The sequence below is a fragment of the Pocillopora verrucosa genome, chromosome 1 (genome assembly GCF_036669915.1).
Source record: "Pocillopora verrucosa isolate sample1 chromosome 1, ASM3666991v2, whole genome shotgun sequence".
Lineage (NCBI taxonomy): Eukaryota > Metazoa > Cnidaria > Anthozoa > Scleractinia > Pocilloporidae > Pocillopora > Pocillopora verrucosa.
The window spans coordinates 2530301-2551749 of NC_089312.1; the positions used below are offsets into that span (position 1 = coordinate 2530301).

The window sequence follows — 21449 nt, forward strand, 5'->3', positions numbered from 1 at the left end:
TAAATGCGGCTTTCGGATTCGCTTGAGGTACTAGCTTTAGTGGCTTTTTTCCAAACCCATTGAAGTTTGCCGACTCGTTGGAAAGGCAAGAATTTTTACGAGATTTCCGGTGGTCATTTGATCGGCGACTTGGAAAATCGCCATGAAACGTAATGTTGTGTTCTACGACTCCATTCGCGGGACAAAGTGGGTGACCGGAGCAGGGATGGTAAAAGCATTTTGTCTGCTCGGGAAACCAATCAAAACACAGGATTCCTTTCATTTGACCTGCCCGTGGAGCCGGCTAAAAAAAGAGAAATATTGTATACATTAGGATGCAGAAAAAGTTGTTGCCATTAGATATCTAAACAAATGGCAAAGCATCATTGAGTCTAAAGAGTGATATCAAACACGGTAACATATTAGTATGTAACAAAAAGTGCTTGAGCTCTAACTAACAGTGAAGAAATGTTGGGGGTTTCTTAAATCGGTGCTCGCAGCAACACTATAGTAATACAGTTGAGCCCACTAATTCGAACACGGTTAACAAGATTCCCCCGCTATCTCAAATAAGATCAGATTTCCTCAGGGTTTACCTCATTTTTCCAGTCATTTGTTATCAGCTAACTCGAACTCGGTTTAGTCGGACTTCCCATGGATAACTCGCAAAAATGGCCTTGTTACAGCAAAGTAAGCGGTGAGACAATAAGCGATGCACTGTGAAAGTAAGGTAAGATTCTTTATTGAGAATTTTAATGTATTTTTACTTCCGAAGAAAAAAATATAAATATTAATCGTAAATATTCCTATACAAACTCCTATATTTTTGCCATGACTCTTATTTCGCAAGATGATCATCTCACAGCTGGAGCCTGGGCTGCCTTTGCTAGAGCAAACTAAATGTACCGAAATTACTTTTGTTTGTGTGAGAATGGTAAAAACATTATTCCCCATTAATCATTAAAAATACAAATATTCAATACAACGCGGGAAACTGGAATCCCCTTCAACTCGAACCATCTTCCGTTTCTCTTGGGTGTTCAAATTAGCGGGCTGCCACTGTATTCTTTTCCGCACTACAGATATGTGAATGGATACTAAATCTTATAATGATCTAATTTATTTCCCAGGTTGCAGCTTTGAACGATGCTTTCTCTTACGTTTTTGCTATTGCTTGTGGTCGAGTTGGGATGGAACTGAAACTTTTGAATGCATTCAATTAAGGTCGTACAATAACGAATACCAGTGGGGGACATGTGTGACGGATGCTTACATGAAGCAAAAGAGCAACCAAAAACACCATTGTATAGACCAAACTACAACTTACTGCTGGTATCAGTGTATGCATGAAGTGCATAACAAGGAATATGGATCAGTGACGAGTGCGAGTTGTTCCTGTACTCCCAGCAATCCAACCTCATATCCAAACACTCTCACACCTACCACATTACTGCCTCCAGAGTGCTATAGTCCACCAGGGGATTCATGTGATTGGTATCGCAACTGCCTGGAGAGGAGGTATCCCTGTGAAGCTACAAGTAATCAATATGCAATCAAATACGCTGAACATTTTTGCAAGTTGTATGACGAAAACTTTGCAAAGTTCAGTCTAAGCGGGCGAAACTGGGTTAACGGAGTTCGTAAATGCCTCCAAGTCTCACTGGTGCCACTATTGCGGCCATGGGTCGACGATCCATCCTGTAAGGAGATACGAGAAAAAGCGTTTGCCTCTCATACAACGTGTTACTTGGAGCCAGGAGATAGTGTGCCATCCGTCTGTGATCTCGACTGTTCCGATTACAACAGGATTTTTTGGACCATCAAGGGTTCCTTCGTCAAAGTCGGTACACTCTGGGAATCTCTCAAGGGAATGTGGAAAATAAGTGCGAAATGTGAACGGTTTGCCTCCATCAAGAAATGCTTCAGAAAGCCGAAAGATAGCCCAGTGAGAGTGACCAAGCTGGAGATTAAAAAGTTTATTCCGCGATCAAGGCGCTCAACTTATAATCTTCCTGAATCTGATGCTCAAAGTCGATTCGCAGACGGTGTTGCCTCAGCCATTGCGAGTGCCTTGAAGTGGAACTCAGACGTAATGGATTGGCTCGCCTACGTTGAGAGAGTTGAAGCTCCAGATAACATGGAAATTGTTGTCTTATTAGTTCATAAGAAAACCCTGGGTATCGCCATTACATCCACTCCATCCTTTAACTTAAACGAGACCATCCAAGAGTTTGCCTCAGCTGTACAAAAGGGAGCACTAACTTTGAAAGTGGATGGAAACAATATCTGGGTGAAGAGCTTGGCCTCGTGTTCTGATAAAGCCTGCACCAGCACCCAGACACTGGCAATGTCAGACAAGCCTCCAAACTGGAATGGTGCGGTGAGGATCTCAGGTGGTAAAATTGTCTTTTATGGAACCATCGCTGTGTTGATCACGATGATGGACAAACTACTTTACTGAAAAGATACTCACATCTGTCAAGAAGATTGAGTTTTTCTATTTACTGAGCGTAATAACATACTGACTTATCATACGTAGTAGTTGTTCTAATGGTCTGTCTCACGCTGGATTTTGTGCTTAATGCCTTCGAGCTGAAACTTTTCGATTCCCTATTTGTTGCCAAAAAGCTTCACGAAAACGTACACCTAGCTAGTTTTACTATTGCAATGCTTGCAACAAACGGAGCGATTTTTAGCTGCAGCATTTTGGACCCAGTCATGACCACGAATCAATTCTGGACCACAAAACAGCTGCCCTTTTCTATAGCTTACGAGAAAGAGCATATCAAATACTGTGGCAAATCAACGAGTTGTTTTCTAGATTTCAAACCTGTCGGTGTTATTCTTACTATGAACAGGCTTCAATTTGTAACAGGCCCTTAAATTAGCTGAGAGTTATTCGAAGCCGTAGGATATAGAGGATAAATAGTTATAACCAAGCACAGAATCTCATTTAATTTCATTGGATGGTAGTTACACAAATATTACGCGTTGCTAAAGGTAGAGCAAAATCTATTTGCCCGGTAGATGGGAAACGTTTTTAGAGAAATCACTCACAAATTACGGTAGCCTATGTTTGATTATAGGATGAAATCAGTGCGTCTTATAGTGTAGTGTCTCTCTCCATTGGAAGGACAAATAGATAGGGTGCCGTTGTTTCCCTGATAAAAAGTGAGTAAAAACAGACTCACCTCACCCAGATTAGTTTATGAATATTAATCATCATATAAAGGCCTTTTTTTTTTAATTGATATAACCTACTTATATCTGATTACACGCATTTAGTCGCGATTTTCCGTCTGTTTTTTTTTTTTATTTGTAGTCTCAGCTTAGAACTTTAGCTGTAAAGATCTTGCTATTTCGAATATTCTTATTGAAATAAAGTAAATAAAGCTATTGTATAAGCGTCTTAGACTGTTATAACCATTGTTAACCATTAAAGTAATGAAAGATTGGGAATGACTTGTTTATCTCGCACTACTCGTTGTCAAGAACGTCCCCCCCTTAACACCCCTTTACCTGTTTGTTATAAATATAAATATATTGAATGCTTATCCTCTTTTCCTAGTCGTTTCGCCGGGTTGGTTCGTTTTGGTCATTTTGGTACTTTTACTTGTTTCTTGATTTTCGTTTTGCTGTTTCGGATGTTAGCATATGCCCTGACGAAGGACTAACGCTCGACACGTCAAAGAAATGGTGGACGGTGGACGGTGGACATTATCAACTCTATAAAGCCAATTAATCTTGTAATGTCTTCGAGAGTATATAAATCGTGCGCAAGGATTTATGGGAAGGAAAAGGAAGGGAAGGAAACTTTTTTTTTCAGTCTATGAATTAATTCTAGCCTTCTAGGGCAAGAATTTACCTTCTATTGCCCAGGGTTAAAAACAAAACAACACAAACAAAAAAACAACAAAACAAAACAAAACAAAAAAACAGCGTTTCAGTTTTCTTTTAGTTTTGAGTAAAACAAAGTTAGTTCTTAAAATTCAGCTTACAGGTATTATACCAACAGCTCTTATAACGAGATATTGAACCCTAAAGCAAAGCAAAAATTAAAGGTACAGTACTGAATTTAACACACTACTATACGTTTATCATGAGTTACAAACTCCTCAATATTTGCTTTCGTGGGTGATTCTATATTATAGCTATATATATAACCTATTTGTTACTTATCCCTTTTCCATATTTGATATATTATAATTGAGTAGTCTCATACGGCCAAGCGGTAACAATTATACGGCAAGATCTGGATACGAGATTAATAATTAGGTACCTAAAGGACTAGTCAATATTTATCACCGGGGAAGGGGGGGGGGGAAAGGATGTTTGGGGAGGATCACGTGGTTTTTAAGGGGAACGGAGGGGGATCAGTCGTCACTTGCAGGGTATAAACGGGGGGGTGCCTATAGAAAATTGTCTGCCAATGAGGAAGGATCACTAGAATATCATCCCCCGGGCTTTGAGTAATGACTGGTCTCTAATTACGAGGTAAACGATACAAATCGCTCTCATTTCACATAAAACAACCTGTATTAACATTCCTGCTGTTCTAAGCCAGCAAAAAACATCTAATTATAAAAACTATAAATGAATGCTGAATTTGCACGTATAAAAGCAAACCTTCCTGCAACAGAAAAGTTGCCCCCAAGGCCTCAACTATTTACTCGTTAGCCTCTTTAAAGCCATACTACTTCTACATCATTCGCCTTTTTGCGCCTGCGCAGCTCAATCCTTTTCCCACAGTAAGGTATCCCATAATCGTCTTCGGCCGCCTCAGCTTCTTCGATGGTTTGGTGCATAGGAGAAAAGAGTGTCTCTGGAATCCAATACATTAAAATCCCAGCGAGCGTTGCAACCACGCCAAAAATCACAACTGGGAAGACAATGCTGAGGCCTGGAAGCTGACTCTGGAGGGAGAAGATCGATAAAGTCATTTCAAAAGTGTTTGAGATCGCACAGCTCTTGAAGCTTGTTAGCAAGATGAAGATAACCCGAGTGGAGACATCTTGGGCCGTTGATGCTTGTTGTGTAAAACGTTTTTTTTTAATTATATCTCTCAGTGAGTACGTGCGCTATGATTGGTCGATTTCACCGTACGACACGCTAAATTAAAAAATCTGTTTCAAGCGAAATTTCCCCCCTCTATTTGAACTCAGAGATATAATGAAGATCTCACTGGCCTCGTTTTCTCGGTCCGCAAATTGTAAGTTATGGAACCTTGCTTTATTTTTTTAAACTTGGATTTATAGCATTGGTAAGGGGTATGTATTTCATGGAAAAAAACGGACGGTTTCTTACCATCAAAACAACATAAGGCGCCAAGATTCCACCAATCCGTGCACTAGTCGACCCTGTACCTTGACCCGTGTTTCTATTGAGATAAAAAAGGTAAGTTGTACGAGTTTTCAAGACCAATTACACCGCGCAGCGGAAAACAAAACAAGTGCCTCATCAAACGCAGACGTTCAAATGAATTTGCCCTCCATGATTACCTAAGAACGGTTGGAAACAACTCAGAGGTCATCAAGTAAATACTTGTCCAAGTGCAGTCGATCAACAGGTATCCAAAGAGGGACAATACCGTTGTTGCCACGTCAGATTCTGGAAAGATATTGATACAAAAGGCTTCACTCAGCTGACCATTAAGAGATCCTGGTTCGGTCAAGTCTGGAACTTGTTTAGATGTCACCAAAAGACACTCAACGAGATAGCGAAGCATGCTAACCAGCCCTCTTGGTCTCACTTTTTAGCGAAAGTTTTTGTGTTTTTTATTTTACATATTGTCGAGTCCAAAGAAATGACTTTTACTTGAACATAAAAGAATAGCACTCAGGTCCACATCTACTATACTCCTTTCCAGACATCACGCGGTCAAGGATGCAAGAGTGAAAGCCTGGAGACGAGTGTCGTAATTCAAAACCAAAGAGAAATTTGTAAAAGAGCAAGTTAGAACTCAAAGTAAAGAAGAAAACTGCCCGAGGTGCAGCAAAACATGATCCGATTAGTATTGTTGTTGCGTTCAATTTACTGAGATGGTAAAGAGGGATTGATGCGAAGTAACGCATCCCAAATGCAATGTTAGATTACTTTACACGCTTAAGTTTGTTATAATGTATTACCTTACCTTTGTGCACCAGCAAAACCACGAGAAAGATAGCGCCTACGAGGATCATGATAATACCATGACAAATACGGCGACCAAATCTGAGTATAATACAATCATAATAAGAATCCCCAGCAACAGAAACCTGACATACAGCCGCCCAACGGTAACTATGACCGACACTTTTCCATACGATGTGGCGTCCAGTCATTTTTTCATTTGACCCACAGCTAACAGCACAACGCTTGAACACCCAAAGGTGGTGGTATGTCTAAAATTCAAATGCGCTTTTTTCCTTTCCTTCATTGCAAATTTTCGTAGGATTTTGTTAAATGAGAATTTATTGTTAAATCAAGAAAACACCGTTTATTTGATAAATCAATGTGTTACTTATTTTACTGTAATCTAAGATAAAATATTTCCTGCGGAGCTGAAAATGGAAAGGATTGAAGTTTAAAAAGTCGCAATACTTGATGTAGAAAAAACGTCCATGCTTACTTCAAATATAGAATCCACGTGACAGGTATTCGGACAATTGTGAGGATCTCCATGACAACGTAATTAATATAGAGGTCACCGACCAATTGGGAGATGAATATGAACATCCCAAAACTGACCAAGGCTACCACAAACCTGCGTGAGCAACAGATAAAAACTCTTTTAGGGCCGTTCCTGACACCGGGGATGCATTTTTGTAGGGACCATTCACTTTTTTCGGTCAGAGAGGGGAGGGGGGAGGAGGATTTTTGGGGTAGCTTTTTGTTTTCAAGAAGAATGGAGGGGGTATCAGTCATCCAGCGCTAACAACAGAGTACAAATAGGGGACTATAGAGAATTGACTGCCAATTAACTTCCAAAGTGGGGCAACCACAAGAATATGATTGATCCTTATGAGGGGGGATCTGGTAAATTTGATCGTGACGCAACCAAAATCCTCCAACACCCTCTCCTCAGGAGGAGAGACCCTGGGGACAGAGACCGGTCCCTTAGGAAACGACTATGTCGACCTTCTCTAAATTAAGTGATAGCAATAACAACGTATTGGATGAAAGCACAAGTACCTCACGACAAACTTTTAGTCACCCTTATCGGATTAAAAAAAGTACATGCACACGATAATATACATGTTTGTTTGTTTGTTTTTTTTATCATACCATTGATAACAGATGATTGCTGTCCATTTCCTAAGCTTTGGCGTAAGAAACATGTGGATGGGATTATACTTTTTAGCTGTCTTTTCTCGCTCGATCTGTTCCCTTCTTACTTCCTCCAACAGAGATCGTATCGCCTCCGAATCTAAAGGTTTCTCATCTTTGCTCCCAAAAGCCTCGATGATGGATTTAGCCTCGTCCAGTTGGTCGTGAGCGACAAGCCATCGGGGGGATTCGGGAATAAGCCTATGGAATTGCAAATCAGATTTTGTTAGTCCATCACTCTAAAGATTGGTGGATTTTGGTTAGAATGTCAGTCAACAAAACAATCTCATTCTAGGAGTGTCAGTCAGAAGGCCAGTCAGTTAGCCAGCTGTCGAGTCAGTCTGTCAGTCTGCCAGCCAGTCAATAAGTCTGTAACTCAAATCGTCAGTCAGCAAATTAGCTGGCCAATCAGTCAGCCAATTTGTCAGTTAGTCAGTGAGCCAGTGGAACGTTAGTCAGTGAGCTAGCCAATCACTCAGTGAGTGAGTGAACGAGTCATTCAGTCAATTAGCCAACCAATGAGTCGGTGATTCAGCGAGTCAGCGAGTCAGCGAGTCAGCGAGTCAGTGAGTCAGCGAGTCAGCGAGTCAGCGAGTCAGCGAGTCAGCGAGTCAGCGAGTCAGCGAGTCAGCGAGTCAGCGAGTCAGCGAGTCAGCGAGTCAGCGAGTCAGCGAGTCAGCGAGTCAGCGAGTCAGCGAGTCAGCGAGTCAGCGAGTCAGCGAGTCAGCGAGTCAGCGAGTCAGCGAGTCAGCGAGTCAGCGAGTCAGCGAGTCAGCGAGTCAGCGAGTCAGCGAGTCAGCGAGTCAGCGATTCAGCGAGTCAGCGAGTCAGCGAGTAAGCGAGTCAGCGAGTCAGCGAGTCAGTGAGTCAGTGAGTCATGAGTCTGTGAGTTTGTGATTCGGTGAGTCGGTGAGTCGGTGAGTCGGCGAGCCTGTCTGGCAGTCGGCAAACAAAGAAGCAAGCGAGAGAGACAGAGATAAAAGGAACACGTTGTTATTATGTACGTACTTCCAAAATGGGAATAGCAAAGCAGCCGGAACACTAGCTATCAAACTCAGATTCCTCCAGTCGCGTTCAAGATAAGCGATGAGGACAAACAACATTTGAAAGCCATTGTAGTAAAAGTACGTAATATTTCCAGCAGCTGTTCTACTATTCGGGCCAACCAATTCCATTCCGTAAATGTAAAGGGAGAGCATCACTCCAGTCAATCCAAAACCAACCATGAAGCGAAGAACCGCGAATAAGGGAATGGAATGAACAAAAGCTGAAGCAAAGCCGGTAATCAACTGAAAAATTACAATGAATCAAGGTAAACAAATATAAATGATTCAGTTTAAGTCGCCAGTAGAGGCGTGAAATTCAAACTTTCCACCGCAAAGGATCTCATAGACCCGATTTGCCCGTTGGATCATATAAAAGTAAAAATTAACATTGCCAGGAGCCCATTGCTGATTAATGACTAAGCCGTGGTTACGGCCATCTTACCATGATTGCATTGCAGATGAAGATACATTTCTTTCGGCCCCAGGCGTCTGAAATCATCCCGGTCACAAGTGAACCTACCAACATTCCAGCAAAGAAACAGGACTGTATCGTTGCACCCAGGAACGCGCGATTACAAATCAAGTTCCACTTAAACATAAATGAAAAGACCGGAAATGATTATTTAATTGAAATAATCCTAGGTCAACCTTCTGTCCGTCTGCCTCAATGTCTGTCTGCCTTCATGTTAGTTCTTCGCCTTCCTCTTTGTCCGTCTGTTTATCAGATCATTTGCTTGTTTGTCAGCCTGTGTATATGCTTGTCTCACTTACCTGCTTGTATGCCTATCCGTTTGTTGGCCTGCCTGCGCACATGGCCACACGTACATGTTTGGCCTGGCTAAGCCACTGTTCACCCCCCTCCCCCCCCCTCCCCTCATCCCCAGAAAAAAATTTTACCTCAGACACGGTGCTCTGAAGAGGTCCCATAAATTCATAAGCGTGACATCCGTCACAACATTTCCTTGCCTCGCACGTGACATTTGGTGTGACACACTGAAACTTAGGAGTACCAAAACCAAACACTAACAAAGAGAACTGGTTTGTCACTGGAAAAACAAACAATAAAGTGCAGAAGTATAGGATTTTTTGGTATTTTCCAAAGGAGGATACGTGTTCAAAAATATCGTCAAACTCAAATGAACGTCTCTTCTTCTCTGCTGCAGAACTGTCGGCCATATTGTTCTGAAATAAAATGAACAAAGGTGAGTTATTCTCAGAGGTCAAGGTGAAAATAGCAGTGGCTGTGATCCGAGTCAATAAATGATGAACTACATATGGACCCTCGTTAAAAAAAAAAAAAAAACCTCGCAAGCCCTAGAGAGGGGAGAGACCAAATGACGGTTGCGGAGGAGACCATGGTCTCCCTAGCACGCGTTGCGTGACGAAAGAGATTAGGAAACCTGTGCCAAAGTAATATAACAAAGTTGCGTCGATGGAAGGAAAGGATTATCGAGGTGTTTTTTTTCCCGCAGCTCACTAAAAATCTTAAAGCGCCACTCTGCAGATCAGCCGAGTTTTAAAAATCAATTAAAATACTTCTATGTAAAGTACGGCGTCTCATTCGAGTCAAAAGAGATACTTATCGGTTCTACTGTTTTCTCAAGCCATGCTTAGCTGCAAATAACATCGGTTATGCATCAGCTTTGATTTTTTCTCAGAACTTTACTTGTGCCGGATTCACCATTTCTCAAGAGTAAAACTGTAATTTCAGCATTAATCACTTTGGGGAGATCAACAATGGAATTTTATTTTGACTCGTGAGTTGCGGAAGCTCAACCCGGTCTGAATGTTTTGACCGGGCATTCTTTTGTTTGGAGCAGGAAATCGTTGATAAGAAACCGAAATAAAGTAGGTTGTGGAAACCAGAATGGCAAGCGAGCAGGAGATTGTTCATTAGGAAGCGAAATAAAGTAGGTTGTGGAAACCAGAATGGCGAGGTGTCTCCGTGGTAAGTTGATCACTCATACTAATAAATACACATTACTTAGGTTTGAGGTTAAACAAGGTAGCAAGGCTTACTAACAGTACTAACCTTAATTGCAAGGGTCCAAATTTCCGAACCAAACTCCGAAAGATTTGTATTCTGTTATACGCATTAAATTGCCCACAAGCAACGTTTTTGTCTTGCAACTGGCTGGGTGTGGAAAGGAATGTAATATACATCATGCAAAGAGGTATCAAATATAACTGTGGTCTGATCGCATTGTTTTTGTGAAGAGTTATTGTCAACATATTAAGTGTCAAAGCAAAGGATGTGTTCTTCTTTCTCGTTTCGAATAGCAAGCCTGCGCCGAACTTGGAGAATTTGGCTCTTTCTTTGTCCATTTTTTTTTCTTTCTCTTCCCAAAAAAAAGCCTTCCGAGGCCTTCTTGCAAAGGTCCCGGACTCACTTGGCTGCCAAAATTTGACTCCGCTAGAGAACAAGCTGGAATGTCGGGGGCACCATAAGCCATTCTCTGAGGCTCTGATATCAGTTGACATGCACGAACTTACTTAAGTTTATGCAAATGAACTGACAATCTTATTAAAACTACCAGAAAACTTTGCTGAAATTATATTGACGTATTTTGTTTGTCATTCCTTGAAATTGATTCAGTGTACTACCAAGATCGGATAAAAAGATAAAGTTAGCGCTCAGATAAAATGAGAGTTCGAAATTCTCTTCAATTTTACATATATTTTTTTGCTTCATTTTTTTCTCCATATTTTCTCACTGGTTTTTTTTTCTTGTACTCAGAAGCAGAAACAAATTTGACACCGCCGTATTGTTACGCAGCAAGGTGATATACAACATACCTTGGTAACCTGGGCGCGATATAATGGCAGCCGCCTCAGATGATCTGGGTCGAGTTGCATCAGAACGAGGCATCGAGGGCCACTATCTTTAGTGTTTACTGATGCTAATAAGAAAATCATGGTCGAGTTGTTCGTAGTCTGGTTAAGGTAACCCAGAGTTAGTGTGAAATCTGATTTCAGGGTTGAAAGCTTTAAAAGAAAATTCAGTACAGTAATTCAATATTTTTTTTCTGATGACAGAATGCTCTAAAAGGAATAGAAAAAATTATCAGAGGAATAAAAAAATCTCATGCTAGGATAAAATTGGTCCATGGGTTAGCGCTAGTCGGCCTTCGAACAACTGGGCCCATGCCTAAAATCTGTTTTGTTTCAGAGTGTACAAAGAAGGTTTACGAAGAGAATGGAATGAAAATATCTTTCCACAAGTTCCTAGAAAGAGAGACCTACTACAGATATTACCCATCTGGCTTTGTGGCCGTATATATTCGTCATGAATCGATGAGCTTTTCTCCGATTGGCCTGACGTTCAGATAAATTTCCTGTGAGGGTTAAAAGAGTCGTTTGAAACCCGCTAATCGCCCTTTCTTCAAAGAAGGTGAAGCAATAGAACCAATCTAAACTAACTCACGGCAATGCGAGATTTCCCTCACGATTTTCACAATACATCTATCTATTATGCAAAATCTCAGTTGATATTCTAATTTTTAACTTGAATTAAGGCTCAAATTAAATTTTATCGTTTCCTTTTTTGTGTATATGTGTATGAAGTTTACACCTCTGATTTAAACAAACTTGTTCAAGAACTATAATGAAAAGTCCTTCCTCTCATACATAAATAGGAAAGCTTTTATTAAGAGAGTGGAACAACCTGCGGTTTAAATTAATTTACTGCCCGTCGGTAATCTAAACATAATGAAAGAACGCAGATGTATCAAATGCGTGTATTTGTGTTTTTCTCAAACAGGTTCAGTTGACAATCATTTCCTTTTTCATCGAACTTTGAAAAGAAGAAGTATTTTAGTTTTCTTTAGCAGGTTTGTGTCTTGTTTATGTTTAGTTTAAACTTTTGAATAATTCTTTCTAATCACTTTCATTTGGACTACGATGGCAATTAGCGCTGGAGAAGTCTCTCACGCAGTTTTAAATTTGGCTATTTTGCGTTCTCTAATTAGGAACTACCACATACAAAGATTAAGCAATGTGTTAATTTCGAATCATCAGTTGATGGTACAGCTGAAATAATTTTTCTCTTTTTCTCTTAAAGATATCCTTATTTTCTTTATCAATAATAAAACATGGGAAAAAAGTAAGGACTTAAATTTCCTTTTTTCCGTCATCTTCGCTCAAATTTCACTCTTTTAACGGACCAAGGTAATTTGACAATGGAACGGGAAATTACAAAAGATTTCCTTTGGGATATTTCATAAACCAGCATGCCTGTGGATTAATTAGATGAAAATGAATTATTGAATTGTATCATTTGCCCATAAAGTGTTCACAATCAGTTCGTAAAGTCGCCAAGCGGTACACGCTACAAATTGAACAACAAGGGAGGTTGAAAACTGTCGAACTTCCTGCCTGCACAAGTCAAGAATCCCATTCTTAGGCAAGAGAAACTCAGGTTAGGCCTGTCTTGTAAGATCGCTTCGCAAATGCAGGATTACAGGAACACCACCACAAATCAATTTTTGCCTGTCTATTGGGCTGGCTGCCAGCAATGCACTTGTGAAATTTGCACCTCCCGTGACCCGAACCGGAACAGCGAATCCTCACTGGTCGAGCCTAGCGCTGAGGCTCGAAGACCTTCATTTACAATCGAATCTCTTCTTAGCCGAAAGGACGAGAGAAAGCCCGAAGTGAAGCCGAGCATGGAGAAATTTACAACTCTGAACATGAATTTGGTCTCAAGTAACTCTGCCACACAGTTTCAGAGTGAAAGATCTGAGTTTCCTTTTGGATCTAACTATCTCGAAAGTTTACGAAGGCAGAGTTTTAGCATGGAGCAGTTTTCTTTGTTAGCGAGAGGAAACGTTCCAACGAGTGGTAGGTTGATCGAGTCTGATCTTTTCACAGTAAATGTTGAGATGGTAAAAAGAAAAAAAAAAATTCAGATCGGCATAATCTGGCTATTTCGATTTTTTGGGATCTGAGCAACTTACGGTTCGTGTTGGACGCCCTTTCAATATTTTGCAAATTGCAAACTGCCAGTCCGATAAAAAATAGACCGAGTTCTTGATTTGTGATGTGTTTTGGATTGTTTAGACGCGAAATATTCGTAATACTCATCGATTTTCAGAAGAAGAAGATTTTCCTTGTACTTAAAATGTGGAAGTCTACTTATAAAAGCAGACGATGTGTGTCGCCCATGGTTTAGAAAACGTCTCCAAGGCCGAGTGGACGAGAGTTCTTGAAGAAATTAAAAAAAGCCTTAGTTCAAATCTATCAGGAAGTACATTGCTATTTATTTCTCTTGTTTTCTTCTATAAAAATAAAAATAGCAAAACTTTTGTTATAATTCTTTATAAAATCTTAATCTTTCCATTAAAGATCTACTTTTACGACTTTGTCTGTTTTTTCTAGTTTTCATTGAGATGGTAAATTTTATTTCAAAACAAGCGAAGTTTTAAATATTATGAAAAATCTTCTTGTCAAGTCAGTTCCAAAGCAGTTTTCATGTCTTCATTTATAATCGTAAAATGTGAATTTGAGAGTAATTTTTACAATTTCATGCGATGATTTTACAATTTATTACAATTTACTATTTTTGCTCCTTTGAAGCTAATACTCTGCTAATTAGAAGTTTCATAATCTATGAGATACTTCCTTTCCTGCGTGTTTAAATGCTCATTTCCGATGATTTAATTTCATTTGATTCTTTTCTTAATTGCCACAGGAAATTTCATCTCACAGGGCGATGAAATCGACTGGACTGGTGAGAAACCAAAACGCATGCGCACGATTTTTACCGTGGAGCAGCTGGAGCGCCTGGAGAGAGAGTTTACACGCCAGCAATACATGGTGGGAGGGCAACGGTTTTATCTGTCAAAAGAGCTTGGATTGACAGAAACTCAGGTCAAAGTTTGGTTTCAAAATCGTCGAATAAAATGGAGGAAACAGCTCATAGAGCAAGAAAGGAATAAGGTCAGGCAACAGAAGGAGCCAGACGCTGGCTGCAACATGAAGACAGAAGACGTCAATGACTGAAAATAGAACGTTACTGATGAGTAACATTTTTAACATTTAACACTTATATAGCGCTTATCCGCATGCGTAGGGAGCTGGACTGTTCCGAGATGTCTGTAGTTTTTCCTTGCAATGGCAAATACTGTATACGATAAACAACTCACACATTTTCGTGTCACGGGTATTATTTTTTCCGTTTGTAATTCTCTCGTTCTTTGTTAAGGCATAATTATTCCTTTCACTTGCTGGATGCAAAATGGAGTGGCGAATTTTATAGAGAGTCTCTTCTTTGAAGTAAACGTTTTAAATAGTGACACAAAAGATCAAAGGGCAGACATTTAAGTACTTAAATAGAATAAATTAGCAAACTGTGGAAAATTTTTGAGTGAAAATAAAGACTGATTTCTGTTGCAAAGCGTTTTGACTGGATAGACAGATTATGCTAACAACAGAAGTCCCTTTAAAGTAGAATCGTTTCTTTTCCAAAGGGAGATCTCTTATACTTGTTTTCTCTGTGTTGTAAGCGCCTTGTTTTTCAGCTCCCAATTAATAAAATTAAATCACCGGATCGATTTAATCATGCTCGAAAGCGGAAATCAACGTCAAAGGCTAACACTATCTTAAAATTTGTGGGGCTTATGCATGGTTATATCGCCGGAAATAAGGACATATCACTCAGATGTTCACGTTTCCCTCAGCGAAACTTTTTTGAAAAAAGAAGACACGACAACTTCGTCTGAGACACGTGGTGTCCAAAAAAGAAAAAAAAAAAGGGGATTAAGGCCAAGGCAGGCTTAGAGAGTTAAAAAGGATAGAGTTCATAGAGAAACATTTAACATTGTTTAGGTAAAACTATGACGTTTGTTTTAATCACACAGGCCAACCAATACAAGTGGTGATCTCTTTAGCTGCTTCATGTTCATCCATCTCATGTAGTGAAAGAGGATTTCGCTTTATATTCCTCCTTCTCAAGCCGAGGTCAAATGATGGTTTTGCCAAACCTTTTTTGGTGAACAATGGAAATTGACCTAAGCCAAAAACAGCCCATGTTTTTTTGTTTTAAATTGAATGTTCCTGGTTTATTTGGTTAATTACAGCTATCGTTTTCGACTCTATGGTTATAACCTGCGTCACGTCTTTCGAATTTGCTTGATTTCGTCGTTCCCATAAATCATGGAATTCGTGCAACAAGTTTAAAAACTTTGAATTGTTTCTGTTCCTGCCTAGGCTACAACCACGCACCAATTTTTGTGGTTCACATTCAACGCGACGTATTTCTCTTTTATAACCAGTTAGAGTTTTGGTTCCTTTTTTCCAGCTGAGATGATTCACAAAGATAACACCGAAGATAATTATCAAGCAACGATTGAATAAGCCACCAGGCAGACTCAAGGAATCTATTCATTGATGAGAAAGTGCTTTCCAGTCTTTACCACAGCCTTTTCGTTCACACTAAGAAGTGATCTAACACCTTTCTTTCCTGTGGATAAAAAGCTTGTGTTTACTATAATTGTTATATTTGATTCGAATCCGGTCCGGGGAAATAGTGGTACCAAATGTTTTTCACAAAGCGACGAAAAGGCGTTTATAACATGTTTGTCAAAATTTAGATGGTTAACATGACTTATTCAAGCTCAAATAAAATAAAAATTGTAAAATGTTATGACTAAAATAAGGAAGTTTGTATGCTAATTGAGAGGTTACTTGCATGATAATTTCGGGCATTGCCAAATTTCAAACTTGTGAAAACGTTACTCAATGAATATATGTATGACCAATTTCATTTTCATCAATTCCCACTAAATAAATTCAAACTGTACCATTCTGACTCGCTCTATCCTAAAGTTCTGCACTTTTAAGCTGTTCCTGAACCAACCCATGCATGCAGTTTCTGTTTGCATATGTAAACGTTTCACTCTGAAAGGGCGTTTTAATCTTACCGCCCACATGAATCGAACAATGGAGAAAAGAACATATTGTTTAAGGTAAGGTGCACGTGTGAAATTTGTTATTTCAGTTTAAATGCATTTTTCAGTGTTTGGTTGCCTAGGTTGTTAAACAGAGAAGCCCTGATATTTCACGGAAGGTCATAAAATACGTACACGGAGTGCCCTTTTTTGTTTTAACTAGTTGCTTTCGGTTTATTTATTTATGTTTAAGTAAACAGATACTTTTTATGTGATTTGATATATATGAGAATATACTCGTCAACAATGCCAGATTGGGAGAACAATTATCAAATTTGCGGTTGATAATAATTCAATAATTTACACTGTTTTCGCGCGAGATAGGTGTGATAAGGAAAGTGGTAGACAACTCCAGTATTTGTCCAAAGTTGACAGAGAGTTGAGGTTTCGCTTTTTCTTTTTGGTCAGTGCAAAATATATGAAAACCAAGGGCGAATTAATATTGAAGTTAAATCAAGAAAGGATCTTTTGCAATCATATTCCCAAGTTTTATACATTAACTCAGTATTTTTTTAACAATAGGCACAGTTTAATTTCTGGAAGACGGCCTTTCAACAAAGCCGAGGAACAGGTGGAGAAACCTTCCAGTGAGCGAGAAATAACACAGCAATTTTTTTTCTTCACATAATGCATTCAAGCATGCTTTATTTGTAATCTACTCTTTTTAGCTATCCTCTTTAACGTACTGTAGATCAGTAAAGTAATGAGTGCTTGACTTGCTTTAGTTCTGGATGACCATGAATATCAATAAAGACCATCCCTGTATTACATCCCTTAGGGGGGAATATCAATAAAGACCATCGGCCTGTATTACATCCCTCTGGGGGCCACGCCATCAAAAGGCGTATCTTTTGTTGATTAAAGTAAAATAACTATCTAATGCTTTTTTTTGCATTAAAGAAGTTAAATTTAGCCACGGCAGCCAAGAATTGATTTTTTTGCACACACAGCGAAGTCATATAACTGTAAAGGGATTCCGAAATGTACGTTCCATTTATCGATTTTCCTTAAGTTCTTTGTTCATCTACATTCTTCTTTGTCTAATGTCGCAGCGACCAACAATTGATTACCGGATGATTTATAGTTATGAATTCCATTTAAAAAATAAGCATCTACTTAAAGAGTTACAATTTAGAACTTTCGTGAACCTGTTAACATACACGTTGGACGCAGTTTACAATTGACGATCGCGAACCAGGACTCAACGAAAGTGCGCTGTAAATTCTGAAATGCAGGCTTACAACAGGGAACACCCATACTGTTACAGCTATCTACAATGCTTCTGCCAGCCTACAGCCCTCAGCTATCCGCCACAAAGCCATCAGTACCAGCCGCACTTTCGACCCCACTTCGAAAGCCAGTTGCAGAAGCCATTTCAGTCATCTTTCTCTATCGAGTCGCTTCTTGGAGGCGAGAAGACGTCAGAGGTAAGCATGCCTTCCTTAGCCAGCACTGCCTCCTACATCAAAAAAACAGACTCCTCTGTTGAAGCTAAACTTAAAGGGCTCGTGGAACGGAGGCGAAACAACAGCTCAAAAGTATCGGACAGCTTCGATAATCGAGAAAAATCAACAGCGATGACAGAGGTGCGGAAAGCAGAACTTTTCGGTAAGTCGTGCACGGCTCTGAATGTTTTTTGAGTTTTCCTACAACATAAATTCGCTTTTTAACAGAAAAGTTTAGTAAACAAGAGAGATTCTGACACACTTTTATGAATTCACATCGAGAAACCTTTGTTGGTGAGTCGTGCAGGGCTCTTAATTTTTTGGAGTTTTCCTTTAGCATATATACGCTTTTTAATAGAAAAATCACGTAAACATAAAAGATTTTGACGCACTTTTATGAATTGACATCGAGAAGCCTATGTTGGTAAGTCGTGCAGGGCTCTTGATTTTTTTGAGTTTTCCCACAACGTAAATACACTTTTAATAGAAAAACTACGTTAAAAAGAAAGATTCATACACAATTTCAGTAATTCGAATCGAGAAACCTTTGATTGATTTGTGAAAGTAACTCTCAAACCTGTTTTCCACAAACAAAAATTGAAAATTTTTAAAGAGCAAACATTTTTTCGTAATGATCATAACATTAGCTTCTCATCCGCCGACATGTTCTCGAGGAATCACATCTCTGATACCAATTGGTAGAACTTCAATTCTATCTTGAATGGCACACATGTAGACAGGTTTAAGAAGGTGTGCCGATATACAAAACAAAAGTTGACTCTGTTTTTGTAAAGTTGATGCGTTCCATTTCATACCATGGGCGTTGGTTAGCTTCTTGTACCAAGCGTTATAATCTTTCTGGTTAACTCAGTAATCAAGTGTGATGAAAGAATCGGTATGGATGGCCGTAACTTGGCCATAAGATAAGGTAATTTAGTGTTATCAACTGAGATGATAACGTAAATTGGCCACCGTAAAGAGTTTAAAGGCTGACGTTTCGAGCGTGATAAGTGATCACCGCAGGCCGTAAGTGCTAAGAGCACAGCCATCGTTGAATGTATGGCCGGTTTAACAGGTGTTGAAAAACCGTAGGTGACGTTTTCAGCTTTCAAGTATGAATAAAAGCAAGAGGAAGACTTTAAAGCCTCAAGAAAATTGAGATCAATAGAAAACAATTATTAGAAAAAAGTTCGTGTTTTATTCAATTGTAATTCTCTGAGGAGTGTTAAGCCTGCACTTATACAAAAATGCATGTGTACAACTCTTTAGCACCATTAAAAAAAAAACTTAACATCACGAGCAACTACGTAAATTAAGAAATAAAATATATCAGGATTCATCGATAGAAGATACGGTTAAAAACTGAAAGGCTTTCGGAAGAAAAAAGCAAACTCGATGTTGATGAAGCAATAACTCCAAACAGAAAATAAGGTAACAAATAGGATTAAAACCTGTTTAGAAAGGAATAAAAATGCAGAGACATCGAGGAACAACTGAACTAGAACGAAAAAAATATTTTTGTTTATGCTCTTAAAATTGCTGATAATTCTCTCGTGGCTAAATTGTTAATAACACTGATTGTATTGTTTTTTTGGGCAGCCATAAATGAGTTTGCTGTTTTTGTGTTTTTTTTTTTTTCACTTGAAAAATATTTGCATTTTAATTGGTTTCCCTCGTCTATTGGCGTTTAAAAAGTTCGAGATAATTCTATTCTGCACACTTTAGGAAAGTAGCTGCATCCAAAAAAGAGAAGTGTATTTAGTTACCGTGTAAGAAAGAAAATGAGAGGGCATACAATGAAAGATACGTTAGAAGTGAAGTAATGTCTGCTTAAAACATTGAAACGTTCATAAAATGAATCTTTTTGTCATAAATGATACATAGTAAGTTTTTTTAAAAAAATGAAAAACCAAGTAGTGCGTTTTTTCTAGCTTTTATCTATCTTCCTTTCTCTTTTTCCGTTGATATCGCCTGCATCTTACTTCTCGAGACTTTTTTTCTTTGTTTATTTTAAGTTTTGAAGGGAACGCTTTGGCCTCTGGAAATTTCGAGGATCTAATTAAAAAAACAGCAAAACATTCCATAAGTTCCGTGTATCTACCATGACGACAACGTTGCTTTGATGAATTACGAATTGTAAACACAGCGGTCAAAAATGTGGCATGCGCTAGAGGATCAATCTTGGTCAGCAGCGCAACATTTTCCTGCGCAAAATTTTAAAAGAAATCATAAGAAACCAACCGCTGTCACGAAAAACATGCGACAGAAAAAAAAACACATTCATGTAAATCTCTAAAGGGAATCAAAGTACGAGAAGAGGAAACTTGAGACTTTATGAGCACATAGATTATTTGATTACAAGAAACCTGCTGATTTCCCATTTTATTTTGAGGTTTACCAAAAAAGTTGTAAGGTTTTCAAACACTCCGACGTCAGTTCTCGCTCCTATAGTTGTTTATGGGACAACTTGGTTTTAACGCCCTAAAATACGTCACTTAGCCCCTACAATATTCGCTCATGTGCACATGCGGGGATATTTGACCTCTATGTCGACTAACCGGGTTTATTTTCTCGGCAGCTGACTAGTTTGTTCCTCTACTTAATATAATTCTTCAAAAATTTCAGTTCCATGATGGCTGACTGGAGAAATTTTGTGTCGAAAGTGTCGAAAGTAACTGAGTTATTGTCCAGAAAACTCGCGCCACTTTCTTATCCAATCAGATGCAAATGAGAATCACGACTTGGCAGTTGGCGTTTTCCCGCTCTTTAGGCAGTTTGGTTGTTGTTATTTTGTGCTCTAATTGGCTCTTAATCGAATTTTAAAAGTATTTTTCTTTCATCTGGTTGGCTTCTTATGATTTCTTTGGCGAGTTGGTTTTAGGACACTCGATCGAAAAGTGATTAGGTGTTTTTAGCAAGTGTTAAAGCAAAACCAGTACAATTCTAAAATTACTTTTGATATTTGATTATATCGTTTACTTTCTGGACTTGTTTTTATAGCTGGTGAACCAGCAAGTACCACACAAGAAAAGAAAAAGGGTTTAATGGGCACTCACTTCAAAAGAAAGCGACCCCGTACGATGTTTACCTTATATCAACTCGAGAGGATGGAGGGAGAATTCCTGCGCCGTCAGTACATCACGGGTAATCAGCGGTTGCAACTGGCCAGCGAGCTTCAGTTGAGTGAGACGCAGGTCCGAGTTTGGTTCCAGAACAGACGGATTAAATGGCGCAAAGATGTGATGAAGAGGCAGTTTGATAGCTACTAGGATCTATGCAGAATAAAATAAATCTAACATAAAGAGAAATAAAAGAAAAAAACACAAACAACCCCAAAAAAAGAAAGCAAAAAAATGGTCAGTATGCTTGAAAACTTCACGAAGTAGGTCTTACTAGTGTTTAAGAACTGCACATGCTTGTAATGTCGGGCTCAAAAATCTCACGTGCTTGGTTCAATATAGAACAGTGATAGCCTCACTGGCCTCGCCACAAAATAAAGATATCTAACTTAGCGCGGGGAACCACACTATACTGTAGACTAAAAAGAAATAAACTCTAGCATATAGACTGCATGCGGTGACGATTTGAGTCTACACAGGCAGACTGCAACAGAGAAAATTTCAAAGAGCATATCCTTGTGAATAGAATTCAAACTGCGATATGGCTTGCAAGAACTTCCGACCGCGTACCTCCGAGACAATAGTTGGGCGCAGATAACTGGGAGATAT

General features: G+C 39.2%; 4 protein-coding genes across 4 annotated transcripts; 3 read left to right on the plus strand and 1 right to left on the minus strand.

Moving 5' to 3' along the window:
* The first annotated feature begins 650 nt into the window (after window positions 1–650).
* LOC131794101 (uncharacterized) lies at window positions 651–3274 on the plus strand. Its single transcript, XM_066159294.1, has 2 exons — window positions 651–669; window positions 1110–3274. Exons 1-2 carry the CDS (start codon window positions 651–653, stop codon window positions 2438–2440), a joined length of 1350 nt encoding a protein of 449 aa, XP_066015391.1. The 3' UTR covers window positions 2441–3274.
* A 641-nt stretch (window positions 3275–3915) lies between these two features.
* Window positions 3916–10511, minus strand: LOC131794096 (organic cation transporter protein-like). The gene is made up of 10 exons (XM_066174557.1): window positions 10363–10511; window positions 9228–9512; window positions 8773–8919; window positions 8293–8573; window positions 7243–7485; window positions 6587–6721; window positions 6110–6189; window positions 5478–5586; window positions 5284–5356; window positions 3916–4892 (listed from the first exon to the last, which is right to left on the minus strand). Exons 2-10 carry the CDS (start codon window positions 9504–9506, stop codon window positions 4662–4664), a joined length of 1578 nt encoding a protein of 525 aa, XP_066030654.1. The 5' UTR covers window positions 9507–9512; window positions 10363–10511; the 3' UTR covers window positions 3916–4661.
* A 2140-nt stretch (window positions 10512–12651) lies between these two features.
* LOC131794118 (homeobox protein pv.1-like) lies at window positions 12652–14632 on the plus strand. Its single transcript, XM_059111635.2, has 2 exons — window positions 12652–13169; window positions 14020–14632. Exons 1-2 carry the CDS (start codon window positions 12779–12781, stop codon window positions 14328–14330), a joined length of 702 nt encoding a protein of 233 aa, XP_058967618.2. The 5' UTR covers window positions 12652–12778; the 3' UTR covers window positions 14331–14632.
* A 2800-nt stretch (window positions 14633–17432) lies between these two features.
* LOC131794117 (homeobox protein engrailed-2-A) lies at window positions 17433–21269 on the plus strand. The gene is made up of 2 exons (XM_059111634.2): window positions 17433–17884; window positions 20722–21269. Exons 1-2 carry the CDS (start codon window positions 17506–17508, stop codon window positions 20988–20990), a joined length of 648 nt encoding a protein of 215 aa, XP_058967617.2. The 5' UTR covers window positions 17433–17505; the 3' UTR covers window positions 20991–21269.
* Window positions 21270–21449: the final 180 nt, after the last annotated feature.